The 16,852-nt window shown below is 47.7% G+C and overlaps 2 protein-coding genes across 7 annotated transcripts; one reads left to right on the forward strand and one right to left on the reverse strand.

Annotated features, from left to right (window-relative positions):
* The first annotated feature begins 2,617 nt into the window (after window positions 1-2,617).
* DEDD (death effector domain containing) lies at window positions 2,618-13,677 on the forward strand. Of its 4 annotated transcripts, none has more exons than XM_082833187.1 (7): window positions 2,618-2,723; window positions 4,434-4,466; window positions 10,761-10,947; window positions 11,077-11,149; window positions 11,353-11,460; window positions 11,771-11,917; window positions 12,461-13,677. In XM_082833187.1, the coding sequence occupies exons 3-7, from the start codon at window positions 10,825-10,827 to the stop codon at window positions 12,835-12,837; spliced, it is 828 nt and encodes a 275-aa protein (XP_082689313.1). In that variant the 5' UTR covers window positions 2,618-2,723; window positions 4,434-4,466; window positions 10,761-10,824; the 3' UTR covers window positions 12,838-13,677. The 4 variants fall into 4 exon arrangements, with proteins under 4 accessions (XP_082689313.1, XP_082689311.1, XP_082689310.1 ...); XM_082833185.1 differs by adding an exon at window positions 6,613-6,716 and having other exon boundaries at window positions 10,761-11,149; window positions 12,461-13,674; XM_082833184.1 differs by having other exon boundaries at window positions 10,761-11,149; window positions 12,461-13,673.
* A 201-nt stretch (window positions 13,678-13,878) lies between these two features.
* Window positions 13,879-16,833, reverse strand: NIT1 (nitrilase 1). Of its 3 annotated transcripts, none has more exons than XM_082833182.1 (7): window positions 16,757-16,833; window positions 16,131-16,229; window positions 15,610-15,864; window positions 15,395-15,498; window positions 15,049-15,182; window positions 14,755-14,880; window positions 13,879-14,479 (listed from the first exon to the last, which is right to left on the reverse strand). In XM_082833182.1, coding segments are annotated over exons 1-7 (987 nt in total). In that variant the 5' UTR covers window positions 16,759-16,833; the 3' UTR covers window positions 13,879-14,212. The 3 variants fall into 3 exon arrangements, with proteins under 3 accessions (XP_082689308.1, XP_082689309.1, XP_082689307.1); XM_082833183.1 differs by having other exon boundaries at window positions 16,726-16,818; XM_082833181.1 differs by having other exon boundaries at window positions 13,880-14,479; window positions 16,440-16,813.
* Window positions 16,834-16,852: the final 19 nt, after the last annotated feature.

Raw genomic sequence — 16,852 nt, forward strand, 5'->3', positions numbered from 1 at the left:
TGTAGTTGTGGCGCACAGGCTCTGTAGTTTGCAGCATGAGGGCTCTCTAGTTGAGGCGTGCAAGCTTAGCTGCCCCACAGCATGTGGGAATCTTAGTTCCCCGACTAGGGATCGAGCCCGTGTCCCCTGCGTTGGAAGGCGGATTCTCTACCACTGGACAACCAGGGAGGTCCCTATTCCCACTTTCAATTCCTTAACTACCATTTCTGGCAACACAAGTTTTTCTTTCTGGCAGCTTAAGGGCCATAGTAAAGAATGGGAGAGGAAGCATTCTTGACTGTGGAAATATTAGTGGTGCCAGAACTGGCTGGTGTTGACTTCAAGACCCACTGAAAGACTGGAACTGGCAACCATGATATATAAGGATGGAACAGCATGGGGGTTGAATTCCACGTGATATTTGGTGATGGTTCAAGATCTGGATTTGACCTTTATGCCAAGTTCCCAGGAAACCTGAGTCTGGAGCTAGCTTTTAACCTTTCTTGTTAGCTGCCTTTCTGGGGACATCTGACACTTTTAATAACTTCCATCCTCTTGAAAGACTCTCTTCCTTCTGATTCTGTGACAATTAGGATCCAGTGTTTTTCTTCCTCACTGGTTGTTCCTTTTCAGAGATTCTCCAAGGGCTCTCCTACTTGTGCCTTAAATGTTAGAATTCACCAAGGCACTCTTCTTAGCCCTCTGCTGTTCTCTGGGGAGCTTATCCAAATCTATGGCTTCAGCTACCACTGAAATGTTCATGATCCCGAAATTCTGGCCTATACATCATTGGAGTTTTTAAAAAGCAGCTTTCTATAAAAGTAATATATGTTATGTATACAGTAAAACAAATTCAAACAGTAAAGATGAATCTAAAATAAAAAGCGTAAGTTTCATCCCTCCCAGGCCCACTCTTCATAGGTAATTTTTTAACACTTGTGTAAATATGTAAGTATTCTTCTGCACTTGCTTTTTTTCCATTTAATATAATTTCCTCCCATGTGTTAGATTTGTACCTTCAACTGCCATTTGGACATCTCCATCTGGCTGTCCCACAGATATCTAAAACTCCTTCCCTTTCTTTGTAATTCTCCCTTATGCTATACCCTACTTCTAGCCTCTTTCTACCGTCAACACCGTGAAGAAACTGTCTTTACACACTGTGCCTTTCCAGTCACGCAGTTTACCTCAATGTTGTTTCTACCCCCACTGTATCTCTGAAACAGCTTTCTCCAAAATTACTAAACGACTTACTTGTTGCAAAATCCAATGGACACATTTTAGTCCACATCTTACCTGATCTGTTATGTTTGACACTGACCAGTTTCCTTGATACTTCTCTCCTGGTTTCTTCTTTCCTTTCCTTCTCAATGTCCTCTTTTCCTCTCTCTTCCCTTATGTCATCTCAAATTCCTCTTTCTAGGCCATCTTAGTCACTTCCATGGCTTCAACAACCTTCTATGTTCACACGCTAGGGCGCGCCCCCCCCGTCCCCCAAACTTTCCTTTTCTTTTGTTTCCAAACAACCCACCTTATCTAATATTCTATTGTCTAATGTATATCCCACAGGCACCTAAAGCTCACTCTTCCCCCACCCCATACAACAATGAAAATGGCATTATTCCCCAGGTGCCCAAGCCAGAACACTGGGAAATACCTTGGATTCCTCCCTTAGCCTCATACCCGTTTCCGATCAATTTTTCCCCATCTGCACTCCCCACTTCTAGAGGACAGACCGCTGTAGTCTCTTACCAGGGTAAGAGCTTCCCAATTGTTCTTGCCTCTAACTTCACGCCCTCCAATTCATTCTCCTCATTGCAACCAGTGATCTTTCTAAAACGCAAATATATTTGTTCACACCTCTGCTAAGACTCTTCAAAACCTATTCATTACCCTTAGGATAAAATAAACTAATTCACAAGGCCTTGCGTAAACAGGCCCCTCCCAACCTCCGGGACTCATCTATTACCTCTCTTTTAACCAAACCAGGCTGCTGGCAGCTCCAGAAGGTACCTAGCCCCCCACCCTCAATTCCCAACAGTCCAGTATTCAGCTCCGGCGACACTTCCTTCAGGAAGTGGGTGCTCAAAAACCAAATGCTCAAAAGTGAAATCCGAGAGGGCATCTGAGAAGCACTTTCTGTTCCGGACCCAAGTTTACGGAACGTCCGGGTTACCAGGAAGCTCAGAGCAAAGGTCAAACCCAGATCATGAACCTTCCCCCAAGTTCGCGGGGCAATCCGACCCCCGTAATATTCCGCCCTTATGCGTCATGGCTGCCAGTCGCAGTCTTTCAATGGATCCTGAAGTCGACACCAGACAGCTCCCACCCCACCAACGTTTCCACACTCAAGAACGCAACCCTCTCTCATGCCTTACTACGGCCCTGAAGCCGTACTGAAGAAAAACTTGCGTTGCCAGCTTGCCCCAAAGCAAGATGGCTGCCAATCTCTATTCTCCGCTACCGAAATGAAGCTATCCACTTCCCGTTTAATGCCGCTGCCAGGCTGCCCTCAACTAGCATGGCTACTCCGGCTCATGCCTCACTATGGTCTCGAAGCCGCCACTAACCGGCCAGGTTCCGGGAGGCGCTGTTCAGGATGCAGCCACCCCCGCCCGCCTCTCCCCTCCCCCACGCCCGCGGCGGCGGCGGCGGCGGCTGGAGCCCGGATGCGGCGCCGTGAGACAGGCCCGGGAGAGCGGCGCGGATGGATCCAACATGGCGGCGCCGAGCCTGAGCCGAGAGTGAGGCGGCGGGGCGGCCGGAGTGGGGAGGGGGAGTCGAGCGGGACGGGGCGGGGCCGGGCGGGGCCGCAAAGGGCTTGGGGAAGGAAAGTGGAGGGGGAGGCGGTGGCGACGTCTAGCCTAAGAACCTGAAGAGAGGGAGGTGACGGGACGCTGCAAGGTGGGGGAGGGGAGCGGCCGAGGGGGGCGTGCGGGGGAGGTGGCAACTGTGGGAGAGGGCAGGGTCGAGGCGGAGGAGTGGGGCAGGGGAGGGGCGTAAACAAGGGCCGAGGCTGGGCCAGGCTAGGGGTATTAGAGAGGCCGAGGTGGGGAGTGGGGCTGCGGTCCCGCCGGGCTGAGGGGGTAGGAACGGGAAGGAGGGGCCGAGGGTGTGAAGGGGAAGGGGGCTTGTGGCATGTGGTTGGAAGAAGAACTGGACTCTTGTAAGGGGTGTTGTGGAGAGGTGGGAAAAGGTGAAGATTGGATTTGAGACGTTGGGGGGAGGTTCTGAAAGTGTTAAATTGGAGGTGGGAGGGGGAAGGGCCTAGGGGAGAATTTGGGTGGAAAAGGAGAGGACGGAGGTTTGGGGAATGGAGAGCGTGTCGGTGTGACGAGGTAATGGAGAAAGTGAGAGACTAGGAAGAAAGTTTGGGAGGAAGGGGAATGGGATGGGAGATAGGACAGTGTAGCTGCACGAGTGATAGAGGTTCAGGGGTTTCCTTTTCCCCTGTAGAAAGGAAGAGAGAGCAGAGTTAAGCAGCATCAGTTACAGCCAATTCTAATTGCCAGGCCTTTAGCTTTTACTAGGGTGGGAAGGGCAGAAGGGAATAGTCATGTGGATTTGGAGAATTGGGGTTGGATGAGGGTTCAACTGGATTTCCAGAAGCTGCCTAGCTTACTGCTCCCTTGTTTTTCGTGGTTACAAAAAGAAGAGAAAATGGGGAGCCTGGTATCGCTGGAGTGTGGAAGGAGTAAAGGACTTTTCTAGTTTTAAACAATTAGCAATGCCAGAATGGGGAAACAGCCATGCTATGTTGGAACGCTGTTTGCAGGGAACAGAAAACACAGGGTGGTGTCTAGGCAGCCATGCTAATTAAATGAGTGCTTTCGTTTCCAGACCCTTCTTTTGCTGTTTAAGTGTTAGGAGCGGGGGTCAGTATTCATACATAAAAAATGTTCCCTGGTGAAATGTAGATGTTTGACTGGATGCTGCCTCAGTGGATATTTTGTTCTCACAGTGTGTGAGAATTTGGAGGATAGTTCTGGTCTCATAAGTGAAGTAACGGAAAGAAAGTGCCTTCTTTGGCTGTAACCACTTTCCTCCTAGATCATCTAAAGATGAAAGTCAATGTTAATACTGTAACAAAGTAGGTGGGCCTCATAAGGAATTGAGGAGTCAGGTGAGGTGTCAGAGGATAATTGGTTTTCCCACAAGTTGTTGAATTTGGGACCTTTCTTGCCCTAAGCCACTGAGACTGGAAATTCTTGGAGTTGGTTTTGTGTTGTGAATTGGGTAACAGAAGGTTAGGGAAGCCTGGGGACTTTGATGGGAGTGAGTTCTCTCATTTAGCTTGGAGTGGATCATTTCAATTGAAATGGCTTTAGGCTTGTCTGTATATCTTTGCAGCTGAGATTGACTACCTCTTTGAGGTTTCAAAATAAAGCTTGAAAATTGACACTTCCCCCTCTTATTTGTTTTTGCTTTGCTGCTGGCTTTGAACCTTGTGCTAGGAAGAGACCTGGGAAATTAAGTTTCTTGCAGAGGTAAGTCTGGAACTTCTTATTGTTTTCAAACAATGGAAGGGAATGGAAATGGCATGAAATGGAAATGGCATATTGGGAGTTGAGCTCAGTAATGGGGTAGCTGACAGGGAAAATGGGTTTTCAGTGGGTAAGATCTGTTGCAGTCGTTGTCCCTTTGGGTCACTGGAGATTGGTAGGAGGGAAAGGAGAACAGAAGTTAGGTGTCTTAGGGCAAGACTCCAGCCTTGTTTTGTTATTATCTAGCCTTCGTGGTCAGCTCTGAGAGAAACATTTTTAAACATATGGAACTCTGTACTCTAGTACGGTGTCTACTAAACGTTGGCCTTGGAGGGTTGCGGAGGCACCTGCCCTGGGAAGGCTTTTCCTCTAGCTTACTCTTTATCCTAGTTGTTCTGGAATCTTCATTTTGAAAACACAGTTTGTAATTCTGACTTCCAGATATTTGGTTACATTTTCTTGGTCCTACCAGCAAGAAAGCTCTTTATGTAGTCGTCTTAGTCATCTTTAAGGTTTTCCATGTCCTTTACATTTCAGGTTTCAAGACATCACTCTTTTTTAGATTTTCCACATGACTTTCCCTCTCACAGGGCTTCTGAGAGAGTCAAATACCTCTAGTTCTTTTGGGATGAAACTAGACTGTTGTTTTCATTTCGAGACATCACTCTTTTTATTTCTTCCACGTGACTTCTAAGGGCTTCTGAGAGAATCAAGTACCTCAAAAAATACAGATCTCATCCCTGGTTGGGATGAGACTAGACTTTGCATGGAAGTAGAAATCTAATAGATAACGATTAGTCAAGAGGAAGTCCTGTAGATACATATAGATTGTTTGTTGGCCCTTGGCTGGCTTGGACCTCCTCCCAAAAGAAAGCGAACAACAAAAAACCCTGCAGCCCCAGGAAATGCAGCAATTCATCAGAATAAAGAATGAGTCTTGGGAACCTATTAAGGGTGATCCATACGTTAGGCTCTCAAATAGACCCAAATCAGCCAGCAGGATCAGGACTGTTGTTTACTGGAGTGTTTGTCTCTTGGTATCTGGCGATGTTTCAGGCACCAAGATTCTGAAGTTCTTTCCAATCTTCATTTTTAGAGGGGGTATATTCTCCTCACTGCCCTGATACTTTTCATCTAGGATCTCTGTATAATTTAAGCTGAGTTCCTTCGATTCACTGCCACAGAAAGCTGAGTATATTTTGGTTTAAGGGGAAGTTGGCCACGTTCTTTTAGTGCTGAAGTTAGATAGATTCTTGGAACCCCCATCTGGATTGCTGAGTGAGTGAACTCACCATCCTAGATGATAATTAAGTGGGGAGGGCTGCCTATTAGTCTGCATGCCAGCCTCCTGACATTTCTCCCAAGGACAAGCATGGCCTTGGGAAACTTCTGCCTCTTTTTGCTTCATTGCATAAGCAGTATAAGTCTGATCAGCAGCCTAACAAGGAAGGGTCTGCTTTTGGTTTAGTTTTGGGACTTTAAAGATGGCTGCAAGGTTTAAGTGCAGGATCCTTTCTGTCTGTCTTGCAGAGGATGGCATTTCTCTGATCTGCACAGAAATTTAGATTGAACTAGGTCAAATTAGACCTCCTGGGATGGGGCGGAAGGGAGTGTAGTCCTGTCACCTGCTGTTCACCTAAATGGCAACAGCAGGTGATAGAGAAGCCAAGGTTGGAGTGGGATGGAACTCCTTAGTTAAGTTAAATGAGTCTTTGTCTGACTGGCTTTTCTTCTGGAATATTGTTTGATGGGTTTGGGTTGGAGGGACCAAATTACTTCCTTTTCCAGATATAGGATGGAAGTGACATGCTGTCTCTCCTTTTGACCCTCCATCTAGAATAGGATTTCTCATCTTTAGCATTATTGACATTTTGGACCAGATAATTCTTTGTTGTAAGAGGCCGTCCTGTGCATTATAGGATGTTTAGCATCATCCATCGCATTTACTCACTGCACGCCAGTAGCACCCTCCCTTACCACCCTCCCAGTCATGACAATCTAAAATGACTCCAGACATTGCTGAATTCCCCTGGAGGGCAAAATCGCTCCTGGTTGAGAACCACTGACCTAGAAGCTCTGATAATTCCTGTCACTTTGATCCAGCCTAGGATCTATGACTTAAAGGTGGCTGTTTTTTCCTCAAATCTAGGGAGTTAACCCTCAGGATTGAGACCTATTGTAGAATTGCATCCATTGATACATAATTAGGACCACAGTGCTTCCCTGTATTCTGCTTCATTTTCCAGTGACCAGGTATGTGGGGACAATATTTCCTAATTTCCTGGGGTTTATAGTCAGGACACTTTGAATTAGGGACCTCTGAAGCAGCCTGCTCTTCTGATTGGTTGAATGTGAAACCTGCCCATCTGTTTTTTATGGGATCCACATAATGAACAGCTGGCCAAGGGGAACAGGTGGGATAGGGAACAAGGAGAAGTTGTAGGGGCTCTAAGGAGACTCAGTTTTCTCATGTTACCTGCTATGAGCAAGAAGTTGTTTTCCTTCAGTCCCCTCTATTTGTAGCCAGTGACTGCAGCAGGTGAAACAAGAGAGGAAGAGACGAGGAAAACCAGTCAATAGTTGAATCACTATTTTCCCTGTTGTTCTCCATGCTTTGGGTGGGACATCTGGGCTCTCATAACTAGATATGGGCTATATTTCCTGTCCACCTATCTGAATCCATGGTATGGGGCTAGGTGATTACAGGGTGGCCCTCCCTTTTTCTTTTCTTATTTGTTTATTTATTTTTGGCTGTGTTGGGTCTTCATTGCTGTGCATGGGCTTTCTTTAGTTGCGTCGGGCGGGGGCTGCTTGTTGTGGCAGTGCGCGGGCTTCTCACTGCAGCGGCTTTTCTTGTTGGGGAGTATGGGCTCTAGGCACGTGGGCTCAGTAGTTGTGGCTCGCGGGCTCTAGAGCGCAGGCTCAGTAGTTGAGGCGCACGGGCTTAGTTGCTCCGCAGCATGTGGGATCTTCCCGGACCAGGGCTCGAACCCGTGTCTCCTGCATTGGCAGGCAGATTCTTAACCACTGTGCCACCAGGGAAGCCCTCCCCTTTTCTTAAGGGTATGCGTCTCTCTGTGCTTCCGTTTCAGGATTAAAAGAGAGAACCAGGTCCTACTTGCTCTTCAATTTTTCTGAGTCCCCAACAGCTTGACTTTTCTGAAGTAGTTTATAATTTTATTCTCATTCTAACCTAGCCTCAGTTTCTTGGAGTATAAAATGGACAGAACGGCCTGTCTTGCTGTTGAGTAGGGTGCTATGGTATGGGTAGTTTTGCAGTGTGGGGGAGGCTATAGCCAGTTAGAGTATATGCATGATACCTGAGTTGCGTGTACTTTTAATTGGGTCCTGTCACTCTTGGATTTTTGTGAGTTTTTTTCTTAATCGGTGTCGCTTGTGGTGATCTCTTGGAGATTCATTTCAGTTCAACAACAGGTTACTCCTACTATATGCCAGCCTCCATCTATTGCTAGGCACTAGACACATAAAGATGAAAATGACCTAGGCCCTCTACATGAGTCGCTTAAGATCTAATAGGATAATAAATACACAAATAATTTTAGTACACTTCAATAAATGGTTTAAGGGAAATATGTACAGTGTTCCATAGGAGCACAGAAAAGGACTACTTATACCAGCATGGGGGTGTAGAGAATGAATTTGAAGATGGCATCTGAGCTGATTCTTAAAGGATGAGTAGGAGTTAACCATCTGAAAAAGGGTGGTAATGGGGGGTGTGGAAGAGAAGGGAGAGGGGCATTCAGGCAAGGAGAATAGTCTGAAGAAAGTTACAGAGAAATGAATTGTATGATGTATATGAACTATAAACAAACGGATAATGTTAGAGAATAAAAGGTGAGTTATGAGGTTGGCAAAGTAGGCAAGGCCTGATCTTGGAAGGTTTGGTGTGTTGGGTAAGGAGTTTGGAGTGTTCTTACTGGTAAGGAGGGGACTGTAGCGAGGTCTTAAGCCGAAAAGTGATGTGGTCAGTTGTGCATTTTAGATAATTCAGCTGGACGTGGGGGATTGATGTAGGCAGGTTAGGGTTGGTGGCTGCAACAGCCTTAGAGAGGCTGTTGCAGTAATCCAGGTGAGAGATTGCTGGGGCCTGAACCAGCATGGTAGAGGTGGAAGGGTGAGGCAGATGTAAGAAGTAGAAAGTAGCATCAACAGGAATTTATAATTGATTGGGTGATTGGAGGCTGTGGTCAGATGGTGGAGCAGTATTGGGTGGTACTCTCTGCCAGGGCAGTAAATAGTAGTGGCTGGAGAGGAGGTGAAAGTTGTTGGACTTGAGGATTGGTTATTGGCTGGGTCACTGATATTACCCAGGATGATGGAGGAAATTTGTGAATTAAATGCCAAGATATATAATAAAAGTAGGACTGTGATTGGTCATTGACAGGGGATTGGTAAATGACAACCATGAGGAAAGGTTAGAAGGTGACATATCCAAACGGTGTGTGAACATCAGGCGAGTACAGGTGGCATAGGAGACTTACAACAGTGCTCAACCTAGGAGCTTAGTGATGTTTATTGTTTCAAATCCATGCGTTTTGGTGGATATTTAATTAACTTTCTTAGCATTTATTCTCCTGGACTTGGTTTGATTGTTGGAAAAATGAGGTTAGGTTTGTGGAGAGATGAGTCTGGCTGCAGAGGCTAGGATGCTTATCTCTTTGAAATCTCTTAACCATTTAGGTAAGTTTTACAGTGATTTCACATGCATCTTCTCATTGGATTCTTAACTCGAGGAGTAGTTTCTTTCATCCCTGTTTTGTAGATGGGGACAGTGAGACTTTGAAGTTAAGTGACTTAAGGTCACACAGCTACACAGTTTGTTAATGACATAGGCAGAATTTTTTTTTTTTAAGTCCCATTTTTCTTTTTTCTCTTTAGTTATTTATGGCTGCGCTGGGTCTTCATTGCTGCACGTGGTCTTTTTCTCTAGTTGCGGCGAGCAGGGGCTACTGTTGTGGTGCACAGACTTCATTTTGGTGGCTTCTCTTATTATGGAGCACGGGCTCTAGACGTGTGGGCTTCAGTAGTTGGAGCTCACAGGCTTAGTTGCTCCATGGCATGTGGGATCTTCCTGGACCAGGGATCGAACCCGTTTCCCTTGCATTGGCAGGCGGATTCTTAACCACTGTGCCACCAGGGAAGTCCTGAAATAGGCAGAATTAAAACTAGTTCTAGGGCTTCCCTGGTAGTGCAGTGGTTGAAAGTCTGCCTGCCAGTGCAGGGGACACAGGTTCAAGCCCTGGTCTGGGAAGATCCCACATGCCGCAGAGCAGCTAGGCCCGTGAGCCACAATTACTGAGCCTGCGCGTCTGGAGCCTGTGCTCCGCAACGGGAGAGGCTGCGATAGTGAGAGGCCTGCGCACCGTGATGAAGAGTGGCCCCTGCTTGCCGCAACTAGAGAAAGCCCTCGCACAGAAACGAAGACCCAACACAGCCTTAAATAAATAAAATTAAAAAACAAAAAACAAAAAACAAAACTAGTACTAACCCTAAAGGCTTTCAGTTTCCCTGTTGTCGGCCCCTAAGTTCATCTGATGCAGCTTCTATATTAGAATTTAGAGTGAATTCTCTACTTCTCCTCATTTCACTTACATTTAAGGGATGAATTGATAGGGGGTGCTGGCAGGGAGAGCACAAGGGACCAAAAGCAGTATTTTGGAGGCCAGAGGAACAATTGGGGTAATATTTAATAGAAAATTCTGCTGAATATGTAGCGCTAAAATTGCAGTTAACAAGTCTTACTTAGCAGAAGTTACTATCTATCTCCAGTAGGATCTGGACTTAGGGCAGCATCTGTTGGATATACAGAGCTCTAGGCTGTATTCTTTTTTTTTTTTTTTTTTGCTGTACGCGGGCCTCTCACCACTGCGGCCTCTCCTGTTGTGGAGCACAGGCTCTGGACGCACAGGCTCAGCGGCCATGGCTCACAGGCCCAGCTGCTCCGCGGGCACGAACCCGCGTCCCCTGCATCCGCAGGCGGACTCCCAACTACTGCGCCGCCAGGGAAGCCCTAGGCTGTACTTTTTAATAAGTACTTTGTAGGGACTTCCCTGGCAGTCCAGCAGTTAAGACTCCGTGCTTCCAATGCAAGGGTCGGGGAACTAAGATCCCACATGCCGTGTGGTGCAGTCAAAAAAATAAATACTTTGTAAAAGTTAATAAATGCTTATTAAGCACTACACTGTGCCAGGCATTGTGTTGGGCTCTGGGAATATAGGAATGGATGACTAATTCCTGACATTGAGTGCTTCACAGGTTCTTTCCTTTTCCTTATAGTATAGTGGGGATTGCAGCTGCTGAGCAGGGATTCTGGAAAGCGTTGTGCACCTGAGCCCCCAGCATGGCGGGCCTAAAGCGGAGGGCAAGCCAGGTGTGGCCCGAAGAGCATGGTGAGCAAGAGCATGGGCTGTATAGCCTGCATCGCATGTTTGACATCGTGGGCACCCACCTGACACACAGAGACGTACGAGTTCTTTCCTTCCTCTTTGTTGATGTCATTGATGACCACGAGCGTGGCCTCATCCGAAATGGACGTGACTTCTTATTGGCGCTGGAGCGCCAGGGCCGCTGTGATGAGAGTAACTTTCGCCAGGTGCTGCAACTGCTGCGCATCATCACTCGCCATGACCTGCTGCCCTACGTCACCCTCAAGAGGAGACGGGCTGGTGAGGGTGCATTGGGGGCTGGGGACACTGGAATCAGGGAAGAGCTGTGGGCGGCCCTGTGTGAGCACCATGGGAGTCCAAGCAGAAGGAGGCATTGACGCTGGGGAGTACTGAGGAGAATAAGTTACGAGGCCCATTGGAGGGTTGGACTAGGAGAAGGGAAGGGTGTATCTTTTCCTGAGTGAACCCCTCTCCCCCTACAGTGTGCCCTGATCTTGTAGACAAATATCTGGAAGAGACATCAATTCGCTATGTGACACCCAGAGCCCTCAGCGATCCAGAACCGAGGCCTCCCCACCCCCCTAAAACAGGTGAGACAATATTAACTCCCCCTAATTTCCATAATCAGGAAAGAGGACACTGGACCCATCTTTTCCCAGTTTTGCCAGCCTAAATGAAAGGACAGTGTCCCCCCCACCCATATCTGGCTCCCAAAAAATCAGATGAGGTGTTAATGCTTTATCTGGGTCCTGTAATTGTTCCCACATTGTGTCCACCTTTCAGGTCACATTCTTGATACTGTTTTTAGTGCTAAGTCTAAATGATCCTTCCTCATTCCAAGTGAACTGTTTGAATTTCTGCTTTTACCCTACTATGTCTCCCTTTTTACCCTCTGGTCAGTGCCTCCCCACTATCCTGTGGTGTGCTGCCCCACTTCGGGCCCTCAGATGTGTAGCAAGCGGCCAGCTCGAGGGAGAGCCACACTTGGGAGCCAGCGAAAACGCCGGAAGTCAGTGACACCAGATCCCAAGGAAAAGCAGACATGCGGTGAGGAAGTTCAAGGGTTCTAGAGGTAGAGTAGACTTGAAGGGAAATACAAAGAACTGCTGGAATACTAGGCAGTTATTCTATTCAGTGTAAGGCTCAGTTTGATTGCTGTTGCAAAGTGAGATTGAATGGTATAGTCTCTGGGAGGAGAACTCCTCTACCTTTGTGGCAGAGTACATTTCAACTCTTTCTAGGTAATACTAGATGAAAGGGATGCTGTTATGACATCCTTATCGTAGGATGACCCAAGTCATGATAGAGTATTAAAGTGAAATTCTGTGTCTGTTAATTAGGAAAATATCTCCTAGAATCAAGGTGCTACTTGTGAGTGATGGAAGTAATCTGACCTGGGCATGGCCCATTTAAGGGAACCTCTTGAGTTCAGGCAAGGATTTCAGAGGTACACAGAAAAGAACTAGTCCTGGGAAGAGGTAGAGAAGCTGTCAGGTGATATTCCCAACTTTGCTACTCTGCTGTTCTATTCAACCTTTCAGACTTGGCTGTAAACTGCAACCTCTTCTGCATATCTTCTTTTCCCCACAGACATCAGACTGCGGGTTCGGGCTGAATACTGCCAGCATGAGACTGCTCTGCAGGGCAACGTCTTCTCTAACAAGCAGGACCCACTTGAGCGCCAGTTTGAGCGCTTTAACCAGGCCAACACCATCCTCAAGTCCCGGGACCTGGGCTCCATCATCTGTGACATCAAGTTCTCTGAGCTCACCTACCTCGATGCATTCTGGCGCGACTATATCAATGGCTCATTACTAGAGGCACTTAAAGGTGTCTTCATCACAGACTCCCTCAAGCAGGCTGTGGGCCACGAGGCCATCAAGCTGCTGGTGAATGTGGACGAGGAGGACTATGAGCTGGGCCGACAGAAACTCCTGAGGAACTTGATGCTGCAAGCATTGCCCTGACCTTTTTCCCCTTCTCACTTCTCGGGGGACTTCTTACCACCCACCTCTGGAGCTTACATACCGTTCTGGGGTTTGTCCTCTACCCTTCCAACCAATCACACCCCTGCCTTTTTTTTTTTTTTTTAAAGGAAAAGACAAATGAAAAATGGAAGTGGTGTTCCCCACCCCTCCCTGCACCCATGTGCCTGGGCTTCCCTTTGTTTCCCTTTTCCACCTACACCCCTCATGTGTGTCTCTACAGCCACCTTGCCATTGAGCCATAAGACAAATGTATAGGGAGAAGCAAAGTCTATAGAACATAGTCTTTGTAAGGGATTGAAGTGATCACTGCTTTTGGGTGCATTGAGGGGTTATCAGTACTTCTGGCTTTATGAGGGCTCTTAAATTTTGTCTGAGAAACCAAAGGGCTGTCAGTAGGGAGCTGTGTGGAAGGTGGGACTCTGAAGTGTATTTTGGAAATTAATCACCACCCTCTCCCAAATTATAGAATTTTTAAAAAACAAAGAAGCTGTGGCCCTTTCCACTCTCTTCTGGCCCTTGGTGCTGCTCCTCTCTGCCTCGTTTCCTCCATTCCATGGCTTGAAACCTCGGCCTGGTGTGGCTCCTTCCTTTTCCCTCTTTGTCAAATCCTCTTCAAAGGAGTAATAGGTAAGCGGACTAGGTCAGCCTAGTCGCCCTCCCAACTGTGTTGTGTGTGTACACACATACACAGGGTGGATGGAGAAGAGGTTGCTGATTAAAATACACTCCCCCTAAAAAGGGGAAGGGGGAGTGTGACACTTCCTTTCCATGTTCAAGTGAAAATAAATAATGTACCCTGCAGCCCTTTTCCCCTTTGCTTTCTTCTGGCTTGGGCAAAGGGCATCATAGGTGAAAGTGAAATGATTCAATTCCTTTCTTCTTTTTCTTTCCCCATCCTCTATCCCCACTCCCACCCCCAAGCTTGGGAGCATGGGGTTGGGACATGCACTGAGTGTCGCACTTTTATTTAGATAGGGAGGCATGTTGAATGAGTCAGGAGGCCTAGAACTGGAGTCTAGTCCAGCTGGTACAATACCACCTCCCCTTTCAGCTCCCAAAAGAAATATCCAGACACAGACTTTATGATTATTATATTTTTTTCATTGCCAGTGCTGCTCAGCCCTCAGCATAACTTCAGTTTTCATGAAATAAACGGTGACTATATAAAATTCCACCTTTCTGAAACTGAAATCTGAGCTCAGGTGAAAGTTTCTTCTTTCCCAAGAAGCTGAGCCTGTGTTCCAGCAAGAGAGACAAGGTTCTCCAAGTGAGGGGAGCTGCACCTGGGTCGTGCCTACAAGTCACAGCAACACCAGCTCACAATGGGGGTCTCAACGGACAGAAGTCAAAAGTCTTAAGACAGTGGGTGACCCAGATGGCCATAGAGTTCAGGCCTACGATGCTGGAACACAGGCAGGTGTTGGCGCAACCGTCGCAGATAATTGAGGTCAATTCGGGCAAGGCAGAGGCCTGGTCCTTCAGAGCAGCGGGCCACCACTGTTCCCCAGGGATCTACCACCATGCTATGGCCATAACTTGCTCTCTTCTCATGGTGGCGTCCACACTGTGCTGCCGCCACTACGTAGCACTGGCTTTCAATGGCACGGGCCCGCAGCAACACCTGGGGATGGAGGAGATAGGCGTTCACTTAAATACAGGTAGCAGCTAGTAGGGAAGTGATAGGCCATGGACATTACAGGCCAATCTACCCACTGTGACCATTCTGATAATTGCCTATGAATGATTTACTATGTTAACTATTCTGAGAGGCAACAATCTGGGGAAATGAATTTTCCCACTAGGTGGGAAGGAGAAGAAAATCTTTTAACTGGTAGAGCCAAGGGAGGAGAATGAGGTAAGAGAAGGCCCTTATGTTCTAAAGAGGTGTCCTCTTACCTCCCAATGGGCTGGGCCTGTAACAGATCCAAACGCTGAAGGGTAGGTAAGTATTTCTGCTCCAGCCTGAACCAATGCCAGAGAGAGTTCAGGGAACCGCATGTCATAGCAGATAGCTAGACCAATCTGGAATGAAAACAGCCTATTTAGTCTCCCGCCCTGTTTGTCACAGCATCTGGTCATAACCCCGCTACTGCACTCCTTAGGGCTTTCTATCCTCTACTACCACTTCAAAATATTCCTATTCCCCTCCCTCTTGTTCCTCTCCCACCCTCATCCTTTCACAACTCCCACCTTGCCTGCTGGTGTGCTGATAGGAGACTCAAGACTGGGCCCAGGTATGGTAGAGTTGCTTTCATGCATAGGCCCCTGCCCTGGAATCTCTACGTCACACAGATGCGTCTTCCTATACGTGGCCACTACTGACCCTTGAGTAAGAGGGAGAAAGAGTACTCAGTGCTGGTGCTCTAGAAGCCCAGCTTAGTTCCTCTCCTCCCAAAGAGGAGGTAGCTTATAGGCTAGGAACAGAAATACAAATGGCCCTAAAACCCTTGGCCAAGGAAACAGTTGAGAAACAACACAGAATTCTGGAGAATCTTAGGTAGAAGAGCGTGAGAAGAGGCAGGCTGAAGAGTCTCACCCTTGTTGTTCAGAATCACATGACAATTGTAGATTTTCTGAGTCTGCTCCCAGTCTTGGCCACGCTCATGGAAACCACCCAAGGACAGCCAGAGTCCACATTCCCTGAGGGGGAGGGGACACTGACAACTCTTCTCAAGGCTCTACCCTCATATCTGGCAATCCTGGGACATTACCCAGAAAGAAACTACTTCTCCCTCCCCCTTTCCCTGATACCTGGCAAGCTGGGTATATTCTCCCAAAAGGTTCCCACCCAGTGGCTCAGACAGGTGAAGCGTCTCTTCAGGGTTCCGTGCAATGAAGTCAAATGCCTCAGGCAGGAAAGCCAGGCAAGCGCCCAGTCTGGCAGCCTCCCGAATCAGCTCAGCACATGTTATAAAGTTCTGCTCCTTGTCTGGTGTCGATGTTACCTGGCACACAGCCACCAGGGGTAGTTCCCAGGAGGAAGAGGAGACAGCCATGGCTCTGAGTCTGTAAATGGCACAGGCAGGACTCAGACTGACTAGCATGGGGAAACCCAAGTTTAATGATAAGAGGCTAAAATGGGGAGGCAGGAAGGCTGGGCTTTCCTTTGAATCTGCTCTTACAGGGCACAGTGACCCATGGTACAATGACCCACTGATCAAATGTTCTGTGATGGTTGGCACCCCAGTGTTTCCCACCATCCATACATTTAACAAACATTTATTGAGCATCTACTACGTGCCAGGCACTGAGAACACAACAAAACATGTTACCTGGGCTGAGCACAAAGTACTGAGAGTCGAGGTATCCGGAGTCCAGGACACAAAAGAAGGGACAGGAGCTGGTGAGGAGGCCTGATGATGAAGCCCAACCTGAAGAAGGTGAGAAATCAGGACACCAACCCCACTCTCAAGCAATAAATTTCTAAGATCCTCTGACTTCTCTCTTCATACTGTGAAGCTGAATCAGGGCCCCGCTTGTAAAACCCCCCAAGTCTTCAAAACACTCTGTACCATAAGTAATTATGGGCTACCGGAAGAGCTCATAAAGTGGGAAGATGGAGGAAAGGGCTTTGATCTCACATTAAATTGAAGCCTCTTTCCTCAAATGTTTCCGCAGTTCACAAGTCATCTCCAAGATACTTCTTTGGTTTTCCCAGCCTCTGTTCTTGACTGTGCACCTGCACAGTTTTATTGACGCAAAGCATATTTCCCCCACCAGAGTCTCTGAGGGGAAGTTCACCCTCCCTCGTTCCTCATCACCCAGGGCCCAACCCGCGCCCCACTCTCCAGTTAACCCGTTCTTCCCCGCCTCTCCCAGGGGCAGCGTCTCTGTTGCACAAGTTAAAGCATGGCAGGTGAGAGTCACCGCAGCGGTTGGTATAGGTATGAGGTCCTACATGAAGATACGACCAAAACGATTCGCAGGATCCGAACCGAAGAGCGGCCTGGAGGTGGGGTCGCTGGGGGCGAGAGGGCGGTAACTCCGAGACCGG

The sequence above is a fragment of the Leucopleurus acutus genome (genome assembly GCF_964270905.1).
Source record: "Leucopleurus acutus genome assembly, chromosome: 2".
Taxonomy (NCBI): domain Eukaryota; kingdom Metazoa; phylum Chordata; class Mammalia; order Artiodactyla; family Delphinidae; genus Leucopleurus; species Leucopleurus acutus.

Bases quoted from the DNA above. Each gene is read 5' to 3' on its own strand.
- DEDD (XM_082833185.1), top strand. From the start codon at position 10,825: ATGGCGGGCCTAAAGCGGAGGGCAAGCCAGGTGTGGCCCGAAGAGCAT. The intron at 11,150-11,352 runs GTGAGGGTGCAT...CTCCCCCTACAG, and splicing joins CCTCAAGAGGAGACGGGCTG to TGTGCCCTGATCTTGTAGAC. The intron at 11,461-11,770 runs GTGAGACAATAT...CCCTCTGGTCAG, and splicing joins TCCCCACCCCCCTAAAACAG to TGCCTCCCCACTATCCTGTG.
- NIT1 (XM_082833182.1), bottom strand. The intron at 15,499-15,609 runs GTATCAGGGAAA...CCTCCCCCTCAG, and splicing joins GAATATACCCAGCTTGCCAG to GGAATGTGGACTCTGGCTGT. The intron at 14,881-15,048 runs GTGGGAGTTGTG...TTTTCATTCCAG, and splicing joins TCAGCACACCAGCAGGCAAG to ATTGGTCTAGCTATCTGCTA.